At 43.3% G+C, this 21,403-nt stretch overlaps 2 protein-coding genes across 2 annotated transcripts in view; one reads left to right on the top strand and one right to left on the bottom strand.

Annotated features, from left to right (window-relative positions):
• Positions 1 to 2,318, top strand: part of GARS1 (glycyl-tRNA synthetase 1) — a 41,012-nt gene extending 38,694 nt beyond the window's left edge. The window contains exons 16-17 of the mRNA XM_087893116.1: positions 273 to 463; positions 1,005 to 2,318. Of these exons, the coding sequence (XP_087749242.1) occupies positions 273 to 463; positions 1,005 to 1,130 (317 nt within the window). The 3' untranslated portion in view covers positions 1,131 to 2,318. The remainder of the gene's footprint in view (positions 1 to 272; positions 464 to 1,004) is intronic.
• Positions 2,319 to 10,960: 8,642 nt separating this feature from the next.
• Positions 10,961 to 20,458, bottom strand: LOC117654794 (uncharacterized). Its single transcript, XM_034401704.3, has 2 exons — positions 20,259 to 20,458; positions 10,961 to 16,315 (listed from the first exon to the last, which is right to left on the bottom strand). Exon 2 carries the CDS (start codon positions 15,572 to 15,574, stop codon positions 14,471 to 14,473), a length of 1,104 nt encoding a protein of 367 aa, XP_034257595.1. The 5' UTR covers positions 15,575 to 16,315; positions 20,259 to 20,458; the 3' UTR covers positions 10,961 to 14,470.
• Between the last annotated feature and the right edge of the window lie 945 nt (positions 20,459 to 21,403).

Below are 21,403 nucleotides of genomic sequence, written 5' to 3'. Positions count from 1 at the left end.
CGCCCCCCCTAAGTGGTGTTCTTTTTTATACAAAGTCAGCTTATTGCCCCCACAATCCGGGTCCTCATTTTACCTACCTCGGAAGGATGGAAGGCTGAGTCAACCTTGAGCCTGGCGAGATTTGAACTTGCAGTAATTGCAGGCAGCCACTGGTGCTACTTAACAGCACTTTAGTCTGCTGCGCCACCAAGGCTCATTTGATCAGTAAGGTACTATACTTGTAATGAATTAATCCTCCTTCCCTCTCCCGCCGCACCTTTTTTTTTAACCAGCTGAAGCTCTGACCAGGAATGGGGTCTCCCACAAAGTGGATGATTCTTCTGGATCCATCGGTCGGCGGTACGCAAGGACAGATGAAATCGGGGTGGCATTCGGGATTACAGTTGACTTTGACACTGTCAACAAGACCCCACACACAGCCACCTTAAGAGATCGTGACTCCATGCGGCAGATACGGGCCGAGGTAAGATGGCCTCTGGGCAGCCAGCTAGAAGGGGGTTTTGCACAGGTTGGGGGAGTAAAATCTGAAGAAAATAAAAATATGCTCTCAGGAAGGAAAGGTAGAGAGAGAGAAAAGTCCCACAAATACACAAACACACACCAACAGAATCCATATCCATCTCTCATTTTTCAACCATAGCAACTTTTAAGACATGTGGACGTCAACTCCCAGAATTCGCATAACTAGAATTAGGAGAAGGATAACTTGCTGTGAGATCATCTGGATGGTGGGTGGATTATAAATATTTTTATATTTATAAAAGTCCAGGCACTAGACTTATTTTGTTTTTCCTTAGACGTTTCGCTTCTGATCCAAGAAGCTTCTTCAGTTCTAACTGAAGAACTAAAGTTATAACCGAAGAAGCTTCTTGGATGAGAAGCGAAACATCTGGCTCTGTGGGGAGAAACGCACCCCACTGGACAATGACTTCCTTGCCTTCTGAAAGAATATCAGGGACGTTCAATCCTGGATTGATCGGTATCTCACCCGTTCTTGCTTTTAGGTCTCGGAGCTGCCAGTCCTGGTGGGTGACCTGGCCAATGGCAACATAACTTGGGCTGACGTGGAGGCCAAGTACCCTCCCTTCGAGGGTCAAGAGACAGGCAAAAAGGATGCGATAGAGGTCTGAAACTAATGCCGGAAAGGAAACCTCATCATGAAGTCCACTTTTAATTGTCCGTGTTAATAGAGGTTTTATGATGTGTATTATTTGACTTTGCTTTGTCCGCACACCCAGGGGCCCCCTGGTTATCCAGTCCCTGGTCTCTGCCTGAATTTAACTCCCATCTCCAATCACCCCAATTAAAATGGCTTAAAACATATCAGGTTCTCTTAACGTCAAGTTTGGTCTCGTGCAGGGATCTCCAAGCTTGGCAACGTGTGGACTTCAGCTCCCAGAATTCCTCAGTCAGCCATGCTGGTGGGGGAATTACGAGAGTTGAAGTTCACAAGTCTTAAAGCCGCCGGGTTTGGAGACCCCTGGTCTAGTGGTTAAGACACCAGGGTAGAATCAAGACTTCAGGTCCCATCTCAGCCATGAAGGCCAGGTGGGCTGTCTTTGGGCCAGTCACTCTCTCTCAGCCCAACTCGACTCACAGGGTTGTTGTAATGGGTAAAATAAAAGGAAGGTATGTTGGATATGTTTGCCACCTTGAGTTATTTGTAAAAAAATAAAAGTGGGATAAAAAAATAAATAAATAAAATCAGTTCCTTCCTCAACCTGCAGATATTTCTTGGCTTTTGACTGATTGCTTAGCAATTATTTGAAATTAAAACAGACCGTCAGGAGTATTTACAATCCGGTTCTGGATTTCTGACAGCTACCCCTCCACCCCCAGTCATGTCACTGCATGTCAATCCTCAGCAACCGGCTTAAATTAGCCATTTGCAGCATCCCGCACTCACGTGACCAAAACTTTATGAAAATTTTACCGCTCCTTACTTCCAGTTTTTAGCAAACTGGGTTTTTAGCATAATGATTATCACACGAAAAAAGATCATAAAATCAGGTCGGTCACGTGGGTGACTCACTTTACAACCATAAAGACAGGCTCCATTACAGTTGTAAGTTGAGGATTGCCTGTATAGAAAAATGTTAACTCTCCATGCCAGAGTCTCTTAACATTTTCCTTCATTAAAACAGAATTCTCAGGTGAAATACCAAGGTGACATTTTCCCTGCTTTTTCTGAATAATTGTTCTTTGCTTGCTTTTGTGGCTTTTTGTCTCCTGTTCTTGTCTGTTCCTGGGAACAAGTTTGGAAAAATTGTATGTCTGTAGGTGCTTCTAAGCTTAACAAAGCCATTTTAAGAACCCGAGCCTGTGTGTTATTTATTACATTTTATTATTTGCTAAATTCTCATGTCGCCCATCTTCTCGAGAAGGTGGCCAGGGTGATTTACAGAAACATTAGCACATGCCATCAAGTTTTCTGAAGGCTGTCATACAATTTTGCTAATATTTGTGTGATATTCAACCACATTTAATGTTCATTAGTAATACTGAGCTGCAAAGTACAGACTTAGCCAAAACTTTATTCATTGCAGGTAGTTCTTGACTTAGAACTATTTTTTTAGTGATCATCCGAAGTTACAACGGCACTGAAAAAAAGTGACTTGGGACCGTTTTTCACACTTACAACCTTTGCTGCATCCCCATGGTGAAGTGATCAAAATTCAGAGGCTTGGCATCTGGCTCATATGACCGTTGCAGGTCCTGGTGTCACATGTCCTCCTTTGCGACCTGATAACCAAACTCAGCGGGGAGCCAGATTCACTTAACAACCATGTTACTAACTTATCAACTGCAGTGATTCACTTAACAACTGTGGCAAGAAAGGTCATAAAATGGGGCAAAAATCGCTTAACTACCTATTTGGGCTCAATTGTTGTCATAAGTCGAGACTACTTGTATTTTTTTGCTAAGCAAAGTTTGAAACAACAATTTCATCTTTTCATCTTTTTATTTTAGTGTGATGTTTTAGTTCCATATCGCTACAGGAAGTCATCAGGGATTTATGCTATGTGAGACTCTATTAATGTTGTGTTCAATTTCAGATTAATAATAAATTAGAAGAGAAAGAATGCCACAAGTGTATGTATGCCCACTTACAACACAGAATATTAAATACAGTTACATTTTTAAGGCAGGATTTTTTTTTTTTTTAAAAAAGACAAATTTCACAAATAGATTTTGTCCAATAGTGAGTTGCTACCAGTTCGCCCTGGATCAGGCGAACCAGTAGCAGCAGTGGCGGAGACTCCACCCACCCAGATGCTTCTTTGCATGCGCAGAAGCGCTGCGAGTGCACATGCGCCCATGAGCAAACCGGTAGTGATGGGATTTGAAACCCACTAGTGATTTTGTCTCGCAATCTGTTCCAAGGAAACTATTAGGGACCTCTCAAAACAATATAAGGTTATGTTAGATAAAAAGCTACATCCTTTGAAAGAAAGGAAACAAAACTATCTGTAACACCTGGATTTATCTGATAAGGCTCAAATTTTATACTTTTTACTGAACATTTTACTGAATTATAGGTAGCTCTTCACTTAAAACAGTTCATTTAGTGACCAAAGTTACAGTGACACTGAAAAAAGTGACAGGACTATTTTTCACACTTACGACCATTGCAACATCTGCATGGTCACGTGATTTACATTTGGATGCAATTGGTTTATACTTACGACGGTTGCACCTGATCCCCTTTTGCAACCTTTGACAAGCAAATTCAGAGGAAAGCCAGATTCACTTAACAACCGGGTTACTATCTTATCAACTGCAGTGATTCACTTAACAACTGTGGCAAGAAAAGTCATAAAATGGGACAACTCACTTAACAAATGTCTCACTTAGCAACATAAAATTAAGGCTCAATTGTCATAAATCAAGGACTACCTGTACCTATTTATTCAGTGCATTGTACCTCATTTCCACCAGATGGCAATACAGGACTTAAAGTTCCATGAAAACAACACTTGTTCCTTTTCAGAATAGAACAGAAATGTACTCAGATATATACCCACATAGAGACTATTCAAATTATGACTAAACCCCTCAAAGGTTCAGATGATCTATTCTGGAGCAAACAAACACAGTCATGTGACCACATTTTGGATGCTTGGCAATGGTGCTCGCCTTTATAAGCCAGTTGCAGCGTTCCATAATCGCAGTCAGTCCTCGACGTACGACCACAATTGAGCCAAAAATTTCCATTACTAACCAAGACGGTTGTTAAGTGACTTTCACCCCATTTTTTCCACCTTATTTTAATTCCCTCAGAGCATTCTCTTGTATTTCAGGCATAAAATTACACCTGGGGGCCAAACCTGGTTATGTCAATGGGATGAGAATAACCAGACAATTGTGTCTTATTTGGGGATATCTCAATTTAGCTGAAAGATACCAGATTGGAGAATTGCTTCACAATCAGGAGGCTGTGAGTTCGATCCTAGGTAGCAGCAGATATTTCTCGATCTGGGCACAATGAGTAATTAATTACCTACTGTGAACTCTGCATTGGCAACAGGAAGGGCATCTGGCCAGTAAACAGCTCCATTCAGTTACCCCGCACTCTACCCTGATGTAAGGGATTACAGAGGAATTAAAAGACCCCCCTCCCAAAGAAACCCAAATTGGAGAACTTTTGTTTCCCAGGTTGAAAGAGGAGACACATCTGGCAAAAGTACAAAGGGAGTCAGTCAAAATATAGCAGGCACAACTAGGTACCCTTCAATTTACGACCACAACTGAGCAAAGTTGCCACTGTTAAACAAGGCAATTGTTCAGTGAGTTTTGTGCCATTTTAGAGGCTTTCTTGCCACAGTTGTTAAGTGAATCAGTGCAGTTGTTAAGTTAGTCCCACGGTTGTTGAGTGAATCTGTCTTCCCCATTGACTTTTTTTATCGGAAGGTTGCAAATGGGGATCACATGACCCCAGGTTAGCCTGCAACCGTCATAAATACGAGTCAGTGGCTGAGCATCCAAATTTTTGATCATAAGGGCATGGGGATAAGTGCGAAAAATTGTCATAAATCACTTTTTTGCAGTGCCGGTGTAAGTTTGAACGGTCATTAAATGAATGGTTGTAAATCACGGACTTCCTGTAAAGCAATTTCAAATATTTTTTGCTGGAAACTGGCCTTTTCAGCTGTTTCTTGGCAAAAAAAGAAAACAACACCCACTCCCCACATCTAATAACGTATTGACTCACTTAACGGCCAGTGACTGTCAATTAATGGCCACTTAATGACTGTCTTGTTTGCTTTTCAAACATGGTGTTCACTTAATGATTGCCACAAAAAAGATTGTAAAATTGTGTCAGTCACATAGGTGCTTTGACCTACAACCATCATGACTTACGACATAAATTCCAGACTCCATTAAGGTCATAAGTCAAGGACTACTATAACCCAAAACAGTCTTCTACAAACCAAACTCCCATTTTGAACAGTATGAAAGGAGTCTATGGCAAATCTCACTTGATACAAGAGGTGGAATTAGCATTCAACCTTTTTCTGTGCCGCTTGGGGCATGACTTGTTTAAAAGTCGTATTTTTCTCATATTAGAAAGTTGCTATTTATTTTAAAAGTTCAGAATATTTTTCTCTTCCAAGCAGTTAAGCCACAGATGGCATTTGCTTGGATTAATATACAGGCCAAATTCCCCATTGTCAGCTTTGATTGAAGCAACCGTTCCTTAGTTCCAAGTCTTCTCAGGAGGATCTCCCGGTAATTATTTTAATCTTCCTTTCTGATATGGAAGAGCGGTTTTGAATTTTTTTTCCCGCATTAAAGTTGAGAAAGCTTCGTCAGCCATGATTTGACTATGGTTCACTTATTGGCTGTTTACCTAACATTTCTGGCCAAAATGCCAGGGTTTTACAAGCCATCACCGACGGGGGTGGGCTTCAAAAATTTTAGCAAGGGGTTCTCTGCCTGGTCGCTGGGCGGGTGTGGCCATGGTTGGTGTAGCCTAGTTGGCCTCCTGCACCACGGGGTGGGGGACATTTTTGTCCTCCCCGGGCTCTGGACATTTTCTTCGAGCCTCCAGGAGGGTGAAAACGGCCTCCCCAGGCTCCAGAGGCCCTCTGGAGGCCAGAAACTAACCCGTTTCCAGCCTTTCCAAACTTCCGGTAGGCCCATTTTTCGCCCTTCCCAAGTCTCCAGGCGTGCCACATGGGAACTCTGGGGAGGGGGCGGGGCCAGCCAGGAGTGGGATTTGGGGGTTCTCCAAACTGCACAGAATCTTAGCTAGAGGTTCTCCTGAGCCACCGCGAACCTCCAGCAGCCCAGCCCTGATCACGGAGGATACAAGCCATGATCAGGTGTGATTGACTTTGCCTTAAGTGTTTGGAGTGAACATGCCTTCAAAAGCATTGAAGTAAATGAAACGATCAGATCGTTATCTTGTCTGGTTAGGTCAGGGGTGTCAAACGGCATCACAGCATCATGTGATGTATCGGGGCTCTTCATTGCTAAACTGGGTGTGGGTGTGGCCAGTGCGTTATACATCCGGCCCGCAGGCCAGGAGTTTAACCCAGGCTAAGCCCTGGGTTAGATGATTGCGTGACCACCAGGACAAAATCTGGAAGAAAGCAATGACAGTGTCATAATACAGGTAGCCCTTGATTTAAAACACTTCATTTAGTGACCATTCAAACTTACATCACTGAAAAAAGTGACTTATGATTGTTTTTCACACATACAACCATTGCAGCATTCCCCATGGCCATCTAATCAAAATTCGGACGCTTGGCAACTGGCTCATATTTATGACGGTCAAAGTGTCCCTGAATCATGCGATCCCCTTTTGCGACTTTCTGACAACCAAAGTCAATGGGAAGCCAGACTCGCTTGATAATCGTCTTAACTACCTTAACAACTGTGAAGATTCATTTAACAACTGTGGCAAGAAAGGTCATAAGGTGGGGCAAAATTTACTTTGTTGTCTCCCTTAGCAACAGAAATTTGGAGCTCTATTGTGGTCATAAGTTGAGGACTACTTGTACTGGAAAAAAATTGTCGGGAGTGCAACTTGATGGTATCTTCCCTTTAACACTTCGGGAATCATTTTCAAAGTCTTACACTGTAGGTAATCCTCAACTTAACAACCAAAATTGAGCCTAAAATTTCCATTGCTAAGTAAGAGAATTATTAAGTGAATTTTGCCCCATTTTTCTTGCCACAGTTGTTAAGTCAAATCACTGCAGTAGTTAAGTTAGTCACATGGTTGTTAAGTGAATCCGGCTTCCCCCATTTGAGTTTGCTCGTCAAAGGGTCGAAAAAAGGGGATCGCATGACCCCAGGACAGTGCAACGGTCGTAAAAGTGTGAAAAATGATCCAAAGTCACTTTTTTCAATGCTGTTGTAACTTGAAATAGGTACGAAACAAATGGTTGTAACTCAAGGACTAACTGTATTGGGCTCAGCCAAGGAATGTGCAGACTAGAACGATGGATGTCTAACTACACACTAACCCTTCTGCCCATTAACCCTCCAGTGTTTTTTCTTCTCTGAAAATTGTGTAGGAAGGGAAGACGAGGAGATCAATGACCTTCGGAGTTTGTCCTGAGACTGTGACTCTCAGCCTGTGGTCTGCGGACTTCTGGGGTGGGTGGGGGCACGATGTCACCGGGGGTCCACGAAGGTTTAAAGAAATGTTATGATTTAAATCTTGAGTTAAGTCTTGGGGGCCAATTGTTAGGCCGTGTCAAATGTTTCAGCTTTCAGTTTCCAAACAAATGGGTTGCTCATAAGTTGTGATGAACATACCTTGGGGATTGTAAAGATATTTTGGTTACTTTAATATAATTTAGATGTGCTTGGTAAGTCACTAACATAACATTCGCTCAGAGTCATCGTGGAATCCAGTGGTCTGAACCTTGACATATTAAGTTAAATTAAATGATAGTTACAAACACTCAAACTCTACCCACAGAGACACAGCATACCCCCCCACCCCCCGGAGCATTCTTTGGCCTTATTTAAACATAATTCCAATAGCTATTGTGGTTGGGGAGAACAAGAGCTTGCCAGCTGGGGAATTTTGGGAATTTTAAGGTCCATACATCTTAAAAGTGACCAAATTTGGGGGAAAAACCAGCACTTTAATCCACCCAGGAAAAACCACTGCCTACAGCCCTACTTCAGCCAGAATTGTACCCCAAAATTTGGGAGTGCCCAATCCTGAACTACTAACCTCATCTCTTGTCCCAGTTGCTGAAATCCTGCAGAAAATAAAGTTTTGGCACTTTTGTTTCCTAAAAACAAACATATATATTATATATAGTTATAGGTGCCAGGAATAGGGAGGATCCAGTCACGATTCTGTTCCAAACTATAGCCTGGAAAATAAATTTAAATTAAAAAAAAAAAAACACCTGTATTTGTTGCAGAAAAAAAAAAACACAATTTCCTAGCAGCGACACGTAACTTTTATTCTCTTTACTCTTTATTGATTAGTTACGCAGAACAGAGTTGAATGTTCTCCGGTGTTAAATCTAATGATAATCTCCTCCAATGTTTATTCTCGGCAGCTGCCCGAAAGGCAAAACGTTTTTGAGCACTTTAATCCTTTGGCTGACCTCTTTTAATGGGATCAAAGTTTACACAGAGGTAGATTTTATATTTAAAGTCGTGGTATCCATAAGCAAAGGAACTAGGCTGGGCTCGTTTTAGGCTCTCGCTCAGGAGGATTAAAGCGGCCATGCTGTTGGATTAGTGACCCAGTTTTGCATCCTTACGCGTGATCCATATGCAATTGCTTCCTACCCACCTGCTCCTATCATCCAGAACAATTTTGTTGTGCCGCTGATTTTACAAAACAAACAAATGGGATAAGTCCGGGCTGGGTTTATGGACTTGCTAACTAATTAGGTCTGCCCTGAATTTCAGATAGTGAAGAGGGGCAGGAAGAAGAATTGAGGGGGGTCCTAGAGGAAGGTGACCAATCTCACCATAGCTTTGGTCGTCTGGTAGTACAAGTAGTCCTTGATTTACGACAACAATCAAGCCCAAAAATTCTGTTCCTAAGCAAGAGAGTTATAAAGTGAGCGTCCCCCCCTTTTTTTTACGACTTTTCTTGTCACAGTTTTTAAGTGGATCACCACAGTTGTTAAATGATAGATAGATAGATGATAAAGATAGATAGATATATAGATGGATGATATAAATATTAAAATACATATATAAGATGATATAGATAAATATAAAGATAGATGGATGGATGATATAAATATAAAAATACATATATAAGATGATATAGATAGATAGATAGATAGATAGATAGATAGATAGATAGATGATAGATAGATAAATAGATAGATGGATGATATAAATATAAAAATACCTATATAAGATGATATAGATAAATATAAAGACAGCTAGATAGCTAGATGGATGATACAGATAAATATAAAAATACATATAATGATATAGATAAATATAGATAGATAGATGGATGGATGATGGATGGGTGATAGGTAGAGATAATAGACAGACGATAAAGTATAAAAATATAATGATATAGAGATTAGATAAATAGTAGATATGATATAGAGATAGAAAGAAAGAGAGAAAGAAAGAAAGAAAGAAAGAAAGAAAGAAAGAAAGAAAGAAAGAAAGAAAGAAGAATAAAAAAGAGAAAGAATTATTCATTGGCCAAGTGTGATTGGACAGACAAGGAATTAGTCTCTAGTGCATAAGTCCACGGTGTACATATAAACAGCACGTAATGGGTCATAGGTCATAAATCATAGTTACATACTATCGTGGTTGTTAAGTGAATCTGCCTTCCTCATTGACTTTGCTTGTCAGAAGGTCGCAAAAGGGGATCATGTAACTCCGGGAGACTGCAACTGTCATAAAAGTGAGTCAATTGCCAAGCGTTTGAATTTTTATCACATGACCATGGGGATGTCGCAATGGTTGTGTGAAAAACAGTCATGTCCCTTTTTTCAGTGCCGTTGTGTACCTTCGAACAGTCACTAAATGACTTCTCGTAAGTCAAGGACCACCTGTACCTGCATGACGGCCTATTAGGAGACTCCCAGCTACACAGGGAAAGGGATGGGAGGAGGTGAAGTAGATAGAAAGAACGGGAGGAAAAAATAGCAAAGGAGGAGAGGAGAGGAAGAAGATGGAGGAGGAGGAGCAACAGCAGTAAGCAGAGCTTGGTGATTTCCTTGAGGACGTTTCATTACCAAACTTGGTAACATCATCAATGCAAGAAGGGAGTGGGGTTCATGGAGAGGAGAAAACAGAAAAGTAGAGGAAGATGGAGGAAGAGGAGCAGCAGAAAGAGGAAGAGAAGGAGAACGACTGTGGGATCCTTGGTGCTCTCTGAGCTTGGTTGTTTTCTTACAAACATTTCATTACCAAACTTGGTAACGTCATCAATGTTAGAAGGGAGTATTCAAAACAAGTATCAGACTAAAAAGCTTCAAATAGCCTATGAATGAAACATTCAATTTAGTTTTTAGTTTATGTCTATAGTTTGTTTTTAAACTATGTGGAGTTAAGGACCAAGGGAGAATTTGGAGTCTATAAAATGTTAGCACATTTTAGTTTATGATTGTTAAATGCTATACCCTGTATTTGCTCTGGGAAGTCCGGGGAGGGGAGTGGGGGGAGGGGGGAGGAGGGGTGGGTGGGTGGGAAGGAGGCGGGGAGAAAATGTTTGTATCTTTGATAAAACTTTTTAATAAAAAAAAATGTTAGAAGGGAGTGGGATTCACAGAGGAGGAAGAGGAGGGGATAGAGAAGATGAAAATAGGAAAAGGAGACGAAAATAAGAAATATAAGGAAAAAGAAGGCAGAAGACAGGAAGAAGATAGATGAGGAAAAGACCACTTTTGGAAAAGTCCATGAAGACGCCAGATGTTGAGCTCAACTTGGGGGGGAAAAAAATAGAACCTTGACTTTTTAAGATGCATGACAGTCTCTAAAGCAAAGAGGCCACTGATAATTCACTTTATTTATTGAATTGTTCAACTCATGCTCTGCCCAATATTTGGACGGCAACCCCAGAAAATCCCAAGCTTGTAGGCTAAACAGGAAAAACGTGCCAGAAAAGCTACATGAGTGGGTGTATCAAGTCACAGAATCCTAAGTAGAGAATGGACAAGCCCATTTTCAACCTGTTTTTTTGGGTTGTGCTTAAAAGGAGGATGTAAGAGTTTTGGCATAAAAGGTCTCTACATTTTCAAGGCTTTTCATACAAATATAAAATTTTTCTTTCAAAGGAAACGGGCACATTGAGATTTCCTAATATGTCCCCTCTCACCTTGTGGATGTGCGGACAGATAGTCCTCAACTTACATCAGTTTATTTAGTGACTGTTTGAAGTTTCAACAGCACTGGAAAAAGCGACTTATGACCGTTTTTCACACTTAAGACCACTGCAGCATCCCCATGGTCACGTGATCAAAATTTGGACCCTTGGCAACTGACTTGTAATTCTGACGGTTGTGGTGACCTGGAGGCCACGTGATCCTATTTTTGTGACCTTCGAGGCTGGCTTCTGACAAGCAATGAGGGAGCCAGATTCGCTTAACAACCACGTTTCACTTACCAATTGCAGTGATTTGCTTAGGGTTGTAAAATGGGGGGCACAACGCGCTGAACAATCGTTGTGCTTAGCAACAGAAATCCCAGGCTAAATTGTGATCGTAACTCGAGGACTCCCATGGATGGGGCTTCGCTTGTTTTCACAGCCCGGTTTCTAACATGCTGTGGCGTGGACCCATGCCAGTTTACGGACTACGAGTTGGGGACCCCTGATTAAACCACGGTTTGCTATGGGCACAGTGTTGCCGAAAACTGGAAGGAACTTCCAGGTTTCGGCATAGCCGCTGCAAAAGACGTCCGTGTGTCTGCGGGACACAGGTAAGGACCATCCATGTGGCTGTGCTGCCAAGCACCTGAAGTGAGATCCTATGGAAGGGGGAAACCATGAGGAACTTCAGAACCGAACCCTGGTTCTGGGTAGGTTGTAAGTTCGAACGTTCGCTAAGCAAATGGTTGTAAATTGAGGACTGGTCTGTATTATATCTTCGAGAGCATAATTATTATCTGTTCCCTCCATCACCAAATGTAGACTAAATTCCTGAGGTTGTTTTTTGACTAGTCTTCACGCTATGCTTGAACAGTCCTTATTAACCTACACCAGGGATGCGTGCACAAATACTAACACAGCTGAAGCATGGCAATTCGCTTTGCTGCGCCAATTAGCTGAGAAGATAAAGGTAAATAAAGCGCAGGGCCGGGTGGGTGGGCCAACCTGATATTTGGAGCGAACCGGTTCGCTCCCAGATGATCGTCAGAGCTACCAGTTCGCCGGTCCTTCGCTGTTTCCAAGGTGGCCCCGCTGGCCCGATCTAAACACCCCACAGGCCAGATCTGGCCCCCAGGTCTTGAGTTTGACATTACCGACCTACACTGACCACTGATTTCCTCTTAGATTGACAGGGCCGGAGGGAGCTTTTGAGAGAGGGTAGATCCTGACTGGTGGTGGGTTGCCCCTGGTTCGGACCGGTTCACAAGAACCGGTAGTAAAACCGGTGGAAGGCCCTGCCCACCACCCCGGATGTCGTCATCAGCGATCTGCGCATGTGCAGAAGCTTCTGCACATGCAGAGAAGCAAGACACTTGCGCGAGCAAAGCAATCGCATGTACGCGATCCCGTTGCGAACCGGTAGTAAACGTAAGTAGAATCCACCCCGATCTTGGCGCATCCTGGTTCTAAAACATCTAGTCACAACTTCCTGCTTCATTTTGATACGGTAGCCCTCGACTTACGACCACGACTGAGCCCAAAATTTCTGTTGCTAAGCGAGGCATTTGTTGTGCCCCGTTTTACGACCTTCCTTGCCACAGCTGTGAAATGAACCACTCGAGTTGTTCAGTTAGTCACACAGTTGTTAAGTGAATCTGGCTTCCCCATTGGTTCTGCTTGTCAGGAGGTCGGAAAAGGGGATCGCATGACCTCAGCGACACCGCAACCGTCATAAATATGAGTCAGTTGCCAAGCATCTGCATTTTGATCCCGTGATCACGGGGATGCTGCAATGGCCATATAAGCGTGAAAAATGGTCCGTTGGTCACTTTTTTTCAACACCATTGTAGCTTTGAACGGTCCCTAAATGAACCGTGGACTACCTGTAATTGCAAACGGGAGTTGCATGATTCAGGAAGCAGAACTGAAATCAAGTTTTATCCAGGCCCCTGCAAAAATGTCCTGAGGACCAGATGTTTTAAAATCCCCTCATCTTTGACCATTAGCCATGTTACATGATAGGGATATAGGGCAGTGTTTCCCAACTTTGGCCGCTGGACGATGTGTGGACTTCAACTCCCAGAATTCCCCAGCCAGCAGAGCTGGCTGGGGAATTCTGGGAGTTGAAGTCCACACATCGTCCAGTGGCCAAGGTTGAGAAACACTGATATAGGGATTGGGCAAAGAAACACTGCCAAGAAAACAGCCAGATAAAGAGGCCACACAGCTGCATAATGCACAGAAGAGAAAGAGGCCCAAAAGGGACCCAAAAAAAGACAGCGGGAGATTTGCACTTTCATACTCACAAGATTCTGTCAATGTACTTTTCGATAAAGTAGAATCAGATCATCCCACAAGACCTGACATATTGGCTAGAAATGACAGGTAGTAGGAACCATCTTACCTCTTAAATAACAGGGTCACTGAGCTGAGACTCTTAACCGAAATTATATATGCTTGTGTGTCTTTCCACCCAAAACATTCCTTTTGTGCATCTTACACAAATCCAGCAAATTTATATAACCTCTCTTATTTTTTTTGCACAATTTTTGTTAGGTGGAGGTGGTAAATTACTTGGGAGAATGAAGCGGTCAACATGTATAAACTACAGAAATGAAACTAGTTAGGAACTAATTTCTAACTCCCATTTCTTCTGAAAGTATCTTGGCAACTAGAAAGTTGGTGCCCTCTGTATCTCCCTCCACGAGGACAGAAATTCACAATGACACAGGTTCTATTCCTCCTAGCGCTACCTTTTGTGTACCTGGAGAACACACACAAAATTAGTCCTATGAATTAGCACACATACACACACAGCAAAACACGCTGCTTTAAGCCCCTGAAGACTGCAAAAAGCAGGATCCTATGATTTGTTTTTCAAATGTGCATCTCCAGACATGTTTACAGGCAGTCCTCATTTAGCGACCATAATTTGCCGGTTGCTACGTGAAACAACTGCCACGTAAAATCACGACTGTGCTTACGATCTTCCTTTCCGCTTTCCTTTGATTTACAAACCTGTATAAAGGTCATGAATGGAAGACTGGTCTCAAACAAAGTTACTGTTTCATTTTCCCCGTCGTTAACTACGAAGGGTCACTAAAAGAGACAGCCGTTCAGCGAGGACGTCCCTTCCTGCCATTCTGAGCTTTCCACCGGCCTGTAACTCCAGTTCTTCTTGCCAAACCTGCCTTGTCACTCCATCTGAGTTAGGTGAATATTCGGTGTCTCGCGACTGTGGATTTTCTGATGTCGCCGGAGGTATTTCTTCAAACGGAATTGCTTCCCGCAAATGAAACATTTCTGGTCTCCCTCACTCAAGTGCAACTTTTGGTGCTTGACCAGGTATTTTCTTTGCGTGAAAAGTTTCCCACATTTGGTACAGTTGCAAGGTCCCATCTGGAGGTGAATCATCCGGTGTCGGAAAAGATTGGTCTTCTGGTTGAAGGTTTTCTCACACTCGGGACATTGGTACGGCGCTTCCCGTGTGTGGATTCTTTGGTGCCGGATTAAATTGGATCTCCGGCTGAAGCTCTTCCCACACTCGGTGCATTTGAACGGGTCGCTCAGATGCATCCGTTGGTGTCGGAGGAGTTGCCGGTTCATGCGAAAGCTTTCCCCGCACTTGGCACACTTATACGAACCTTCCATAGTGTGGATTTTATGGTGCCGGGTGAGATTGGACTTCTGATTGAATTCCTTGTTGCAAACAGGGCAGGGGAAAGTTTTCTCCGCTTTCGGCTCCTCCAGGATGGTGGGGATATTTTTCTGGGATTTGGCAAAGCCCCCGTCCTGTTTTACAAACACGGAGGTAGGGCACCTTTGGAGGAAAATTGAAGGTGGATCAACGTTTTCCCCACATTCTGAATCCAGGGGAGGATTTGCATTGGCTTCCTTTTTGATCCTTTGAGACAGAAACGGGACAGGGTTTTGGCACAGCGCCCACTCATATTCAGGGTGCTCTAAGCCTTCCTCTTTGATGCTGATTTGGGACCCACCCGCTAAGCAACTGGCATGTATTTCAATATTCTCTGCTTCCTCCTCTGGTTGAAATTCCAGAGGAAAATTGGAATATCTCTTTGGTGAGTGTTTTTGCTCGGTTGTGTCCAGGGATTTTTTCCCACTGAGACTTTCCAAATGTAGAGCCAGGTCTTCTTCCATAGAGAGATTCCATTCTGGACTCATCTCTATTTCCTTTTTATTCTGAATTCCCCAGGAATTTTTAACCATCTTTGGATTTCCTGCAGCTTCCCAAGCGTCTCTCTCTTCTGATGCCATCTGCACCTGAGTTTTGGGCATCTCCTAAGAAAACTCCTGTTTGCTGTGTGTTGTTTGGAACCGAATTAACCGGTTGGTTCCATCAACTGGTGGTACCCTTTTCTCTCCAGGGCCATGCATAGAAATCAACTTCCTGGGAAGAAAAGTGTAACGATGAGGCTTATTTTTTCCCCCTGAGCAAGCCTGATTAACATTTCCTCAATATCCTTTTCATCGTGTTTGAAGAATGCACAGTCCGGCCTTTTATAAATTTTTGAAATTTGACCTTGAACTCAGAGTAAAGGAAGACTTAATGGCTCACTTTTCAAGACAGACAATTCTTTGAACAGAGATGCTGGCATATGTGCTGCATAGTGGAACAATTTTTCCTCTGGAAGGTATTTTGATAAATTTGCAGATTATCTCTCAATGGCAAAAATCTTGTTATATTTGTCACTTGACATGCAATTCTTAATTTAACTTTCTTTTCTTTTCTTTCCTCTTTCTTTCCTTCCTTCCTTTCTTTCCTACCTTCCTTCTTTCCCTCTTTCTCTCTCTCTCCCTCTTTCTCTCTCTCTCTCTCTCTCTCTCTCTTTTTTTTTTTTGAGAAATGAAACAAAGTTTGTGCAAGTTTGTTCAAATGAATCTTTTCTTTCGACTTCAGCTCGGGTTTTTTATTGACATGTTCATTCTTCCACTACGATAGAAGAAGCACTGTTGTAATCAATGTAATTGATATTCTAATTCTCATGAACTTCCTTGGATGATATTCTTAGCCTTTACCTGTTTGATTGAAGAAAACAAACAAACAAACAAATATATCTTAAGGGGATTGCAAAATATCTGCAGCTTTTCTTCTTTTTTTCCATCTTATTTTAATTCTCTCCCTGCGTTTTCTTTTGTATAAAATTACATCTGGGTACCAAACCTGGTTACGGTTTAACCAGCCAATTGTGGCTTATTTGGGGATAGAATCACAATTTAGCTGGAAGATGTTTGATTTCCAAACAGAAAGGGGGAGAAACATCTGGCAAAAGTCCCGTGGGAGTTGGTCAAACAATGGCAGCGACAGCTAAGTAGTCCTTGATTTATGACCACAATTGAGCAATTGCTAAGCAAGACAATTGTTAAGTGAGTTTTTTGCTTCATTTTAGGACCTTTCTTGCCACAGTTGTTAAGTGAATCTGGCTCCCCCATTGACTTTGTTTGTCGGGGGGGGATCGCAAAAGGGAATCACGTGACCCCCGGAGACAGCAACCGTCATAAATATGAGTCAGTTGCAAAGCTTCCAAATTTTGATCACATGACTCTGGGGATGCTGTAACAGTCGTAATGGTAAAAAATAATCATATATATATATATATATATTTTCAATAGTCATCAACTTAGGACCACAACTGTGCCTAACATTTCTGTTGCTAAATGAGATATTTGCTAAATGAGTTTTGCACCATTTCATGACCTCTTTTGCCACCGTTGTTATGTGAATCAGTGCAGTTGTTCAGTAAGCAACATGGTTGTTAAGTGAATCTGGTTTCCCCGTTGAATTTGCGTGTCAGAAGGTCACAAAAGGGGATCACATTGACCCTGGGACACTGCAATCGTCATAAATATGAGTCACTTGCCAAGCGTCTGAATTTTGGTCATGTGACCATGGGGATGCTGGAATGTTTGTAAGAGTGGGAAAGGGTCATAAGTCACTTTTCCCAATGCCATTTCAACTTTGAATGGTCACTTATGAATCGTTGTAAGTCGAGAACCAGCTACCGTGTTTCCCCGAAAATAAAACCCTGTCTTATATATTTTTGAACCCTGAAATAAGCGCTTGGCCTTATTGCCATGCGCTCAAAAGCCTGATTGGGCTTATTATCAGGGGAGGTCTTATTTTGGGGAAAACAGGGTATACATTATTGAATCACTGGGGCTGCCAACTTTTTTATTTATTTATTTGTTTGTTTGTTTCCATTTCTATACCGCCCTTCTCCAATAGACTCAGGGTGGTGAACAGCCAAAGTAAAAAACAGAACATACAAAATTTAAAAGCAGTTTAAAATAATTAAATATTTTGGCCGTAAATTAAAACAACCCAATTTAAAATCAATTTAAAATTTAACTCAAGCCAGCCCAGCTAGTTGAAATAAATAGGTTTTCAGGGCCCGACGAAAAATCCGGAGGTCTGTTATTGTACGTATCTCTGGGGGGAGGTTGTTCCAGAGGGTGGGCGCCGCCACAGAGAAGGCTCTCCCCCTGGGGATCGCCAGCCAACATTGTCTGGCGGACGGCACCCTGAGGAGTCCCTCTCTGTGCGAGCGTACTGGCCGGTGGGAGGCTATTGGTGGCAGAAGGGGGTCTCGTAAATACCCCGGCCTAAGCCATGGAGCGCTTTAAAGGTGGTCACCAACACCTTGAAGCGCACCCGGAAGACCTCCGGGAGCCAGTGCAGCTCGCGCAGGAGAGGTGTCACATGGGAGCGCCTCGTCGCCCCCATAATCCCCTGTGCGGCCGCGTTCTGGACCAGCTGGAGCTTCCGGGTGCACCCCAGGGGGAGCCCCATGTAGAGAGCGTTGCAGTAGTCCAGGCGGGAAGTGACGAGTGCCTGAGTGACTGTACATAGGGAGTCCTTTGACTTCCTTGTAGATGTCCCCATATGGTTCAGCCTAGGAACTGACCAAATACCTCCTAAAATTAATGCCAACCATATTTCCCATGATCCTTCAAAAAAAAATCTGACTTAAGTGTTGGTGAAGCCTGATGGACGTGGCCTTAGTTAATGGGGAAGGAAGGAGTGACCCATTGAGGAAGGGGGATTGAAAAAGAGTTTAGATGTTGGGCGGGGGGAGTTCCCTTGGTGAATCCAGTAAAGTTATAAAAGTAGTCCTCAACTTACAGCAGTTTGCTTAGTGACCAAAGTTACAGCAGCACTGAAAAAAGTGACTTACAACCGTTTTTCAGAGTTACGACATTTGCAGCATCCCCATGGTCTCGTGATCAAAATGTGAATGCTTGGCAACTGACTCATATTTATGACGGTTGCAGTGTCCCGGGATTACGTGATCTCTTTTTAGCGACCTTCTGGCAAGCAAAGTCAATGGGGAAGACAGAATTAGTAACCAAGTTACTAATTTATCAACTGCAGTCATTCGCTTAACAACGAAGGCACCAAAGGTTGTAAAATGGGGCAAAATTCAGTTAACAAATGTCTCACTTTAACTAGAGAAATTTGGGGTTCAGTTGTGGATGTAAGTCGAGGACGACCTGTATACTTTCCGTGCATTTTCAAAACAAGTTAAAATAGGTTGTTTCCGCTTCCTGTTATGGTTTTTGTGCCTGTTAATATCCTACATCTTATCAGACGTTAATAATACAACATCAAATTAAGTGGGGAGATTAATTAAAATGCTTTCCTGGGTTGGGTGGTGGGTATAATTAATGCAAAGAAAAGCAAACAAAAAACAACAACCCCAAAAAGCCAATTAAAAACTGGTCTGGAAGGCTGGAAACCTTAATCAGGTAGTCCTTGATTTACAACCACAATTGAGCCCAATATTGCTGTTGCTAAGTGAGACATTTATGAAGTGAGTTTGACCCCATTTTACGACTTTCCTTGCTGCAGTTGTTAAGTGAATCTGGCTTCCTCACCGACTTTGCTTGGCAGAAAGTTGCGAAAGCTGATCACGTGATCCCGGGACACTGCAACCGTCATAAATATGAGTCAGTTGCCAAGCCTCTGAATTTTGATCATGTGACCATGGGGATGCTGCACTGGCCATAAGTGTGAAAAATGGTCATAAGTCACTTTTTAAAGTGACAGTCACTAAATGAACTGTTGTACGTCAAGGACTATCTGTATGGACTTTTTGTAAAAGAAAAAAAAGGAAGGATGTCATGATTTTTGGATTTGAAGTTTGACAAAAACATAGATTAAATGAAGGAGATGTATAATATTCATAAGGAAGGAGGAACAATTCAATTCTAATGATCTGTTGAAAAAGAAGACTGGAAGTGCTCCATATATTTCTTAATATTTATCTCTCTGATTCCTTCCCTCCCTCCCTTCTCTTTTATTCTATGAAAACTTTCTTAGTTAATACAGATTAAAAGGAGAAAAACATGAGGTGTTAAACCAACTCACAGCTGTTTTGCCCAGCAAAGGCGTTTTGCAATGGCTTCAATGCAGCCTTGACTACTGCCAGGGACTGCCCTTGAAGACATGATGGAAACTGTTATCTGGGTCAGCCTAAGCGCCTAAGTAGCGCCTTCAGATCCTATCGCTCCAAATGTTTGAGATGTGCCCACTTTCAGCAGAGATACACTGCCCCAGATGTTAGATGGGTGCCCTTTCCCAATATCTCCAACCCTCAACCCCATTGGTTTCGACAGATTCACACAACCTGCAAAACCCCAGAGTTAACTTGACACATTGGCCGCATTCACCCAGCTGAGCAAGCCCCAACTCGTAGCTTTTTTTGGCCTGTCACCGCATGCCAAGCTAATGCCCGCGTTCGTTCCCACCACTGGCGGAATCCCGCGTTGGCTTCGTTGGGCGTCTCGTGTGAACGCGCCATAATTGAATCCCGTCCAAGTGGGAATCGCGGATGGTGATGATGATTGGTGATGATGATGACGGGGGAAATGGCTTCATCAAAGGGTTTTGAAAGGGGGAGAGGCGAATGCAATGCACTCGGGACGCGGGGTGGGTAGGAGAAGGACGTGGAAACGGCCTTACCGAGCTCTCGTTTGCAATCCTTCTGGTCTGAGCTCCCGTTTGCAAAAGGCTTGAGATGACCGACAGGAGGGCAGGAGGCCCCCGCAGGAAAAGCGCTGAGACCCCCGGGGCAGGGAAGCTGAATTAAACAAAGGAAAGGCAACTTTTGCCCCGGGTAGGACCAGGGATGGGTGATCCTGTCGTCAAGATTTGTACAAAGGGCGTCCCTGGGAAAGGAAAGGGGTGTCTCCCTTTGGAATCTGGCTCCCCCCACCCCCCGGAAATCGCCTTCTCCAGAAACACGGTGGCATGCCAGGACATGGGCATGGGCTCGGGGGCCGCAAGGCTTCCTGGGAATTGTAGTTCTTGTCCTCAACGACCCTCGCCGGCCCCCCAACTTCCCAAAGAAAGAGAAGAAGCTCTGCGTTGGAAGAATCTTCACTCGCGTCTCCAAGCGTGAGAAATTGAGGCTATGCGCTAAAGCCAATCTGGTTAATTCGTCTCGGAATATGCTGCGTCCAGGTTGAGTCGCCACGATGTCCAAAAAAAAAAAAAAGACAAACCCCAGATGTTGAGACTCTAGAAAGAGCGCAGAGAAGAGCCACGAGGATGATTAGGGAGGATGGAGGGTAAAACGTATAAAGAACGGTTGCTGGAATTGGGTACTTCTATTCTAGCGAAAAGGGGTGACATCAGGGCAGTGGTGGAAATCCAAGTTTTTTTACTACTGGTTCTGTGGGAGTGGCTTGGTGGGCGTGGTATGGCTTGGTGGGCGTGGCAGGGGAAGGATACTGCAAAATCTCCATTCCCACCCCACTCGCGGGCCAGCCAGAGGTGGTATTTGCCAGTTCAACGAACTACTCAACATTTCCACTACTGGTTCCTCTGAGCTCAAAATTTCCGCTACCTGTTCTCCAGAACCTGTCAGAACCTGCTGGATTTCACCCCTGCATCCAGGGTGAAATCCAAAATTTTTCCCTACCAGATCTGTGGGCGTGGCTTGGTGGGCATGGCAGGGGAAGGATATTGCAAAATCCCCATTCCCATCCCCATTACCAATTACCCATTACCAGCCAGAGGTGTTATTTGGTGGTATTTGCCGGTTCTCCAAACTGCTCAAAATTTCCGCTACCGGTTCTCCAGAACCTGTCAGAACCTGCTGGATT

The sequence above is a fragment of the Pantherophis guttatus genome, chromosome 4 (assembly GCF_059756535.1).
Source record: "Pantherophis guttatus breed Tessera chromosome 4, ASM5975653v1, whole genome shotgun sequence".
NCBI classification, from domain to species: domain Eukaryota; kingdom Metazoa; phylum Chordata; class Lepidosauria; order Squamata; family Colubridae; genus Pantherophis; species Pantherophis guttatus.
This window is presented reverse-complemented; position numbering and strand designations above follow the sequence as displayed.

Bases quoted from the DNA above. Each gene is read 5' to 3' on its own strand.
- LOC117654794 (XM_034401704.3), bottom strand. From the start codon at position 15,574: ATGCCCAAAACTCAGGTGCAGATGGCATCAGAAGAGAGAGACGCTTGG.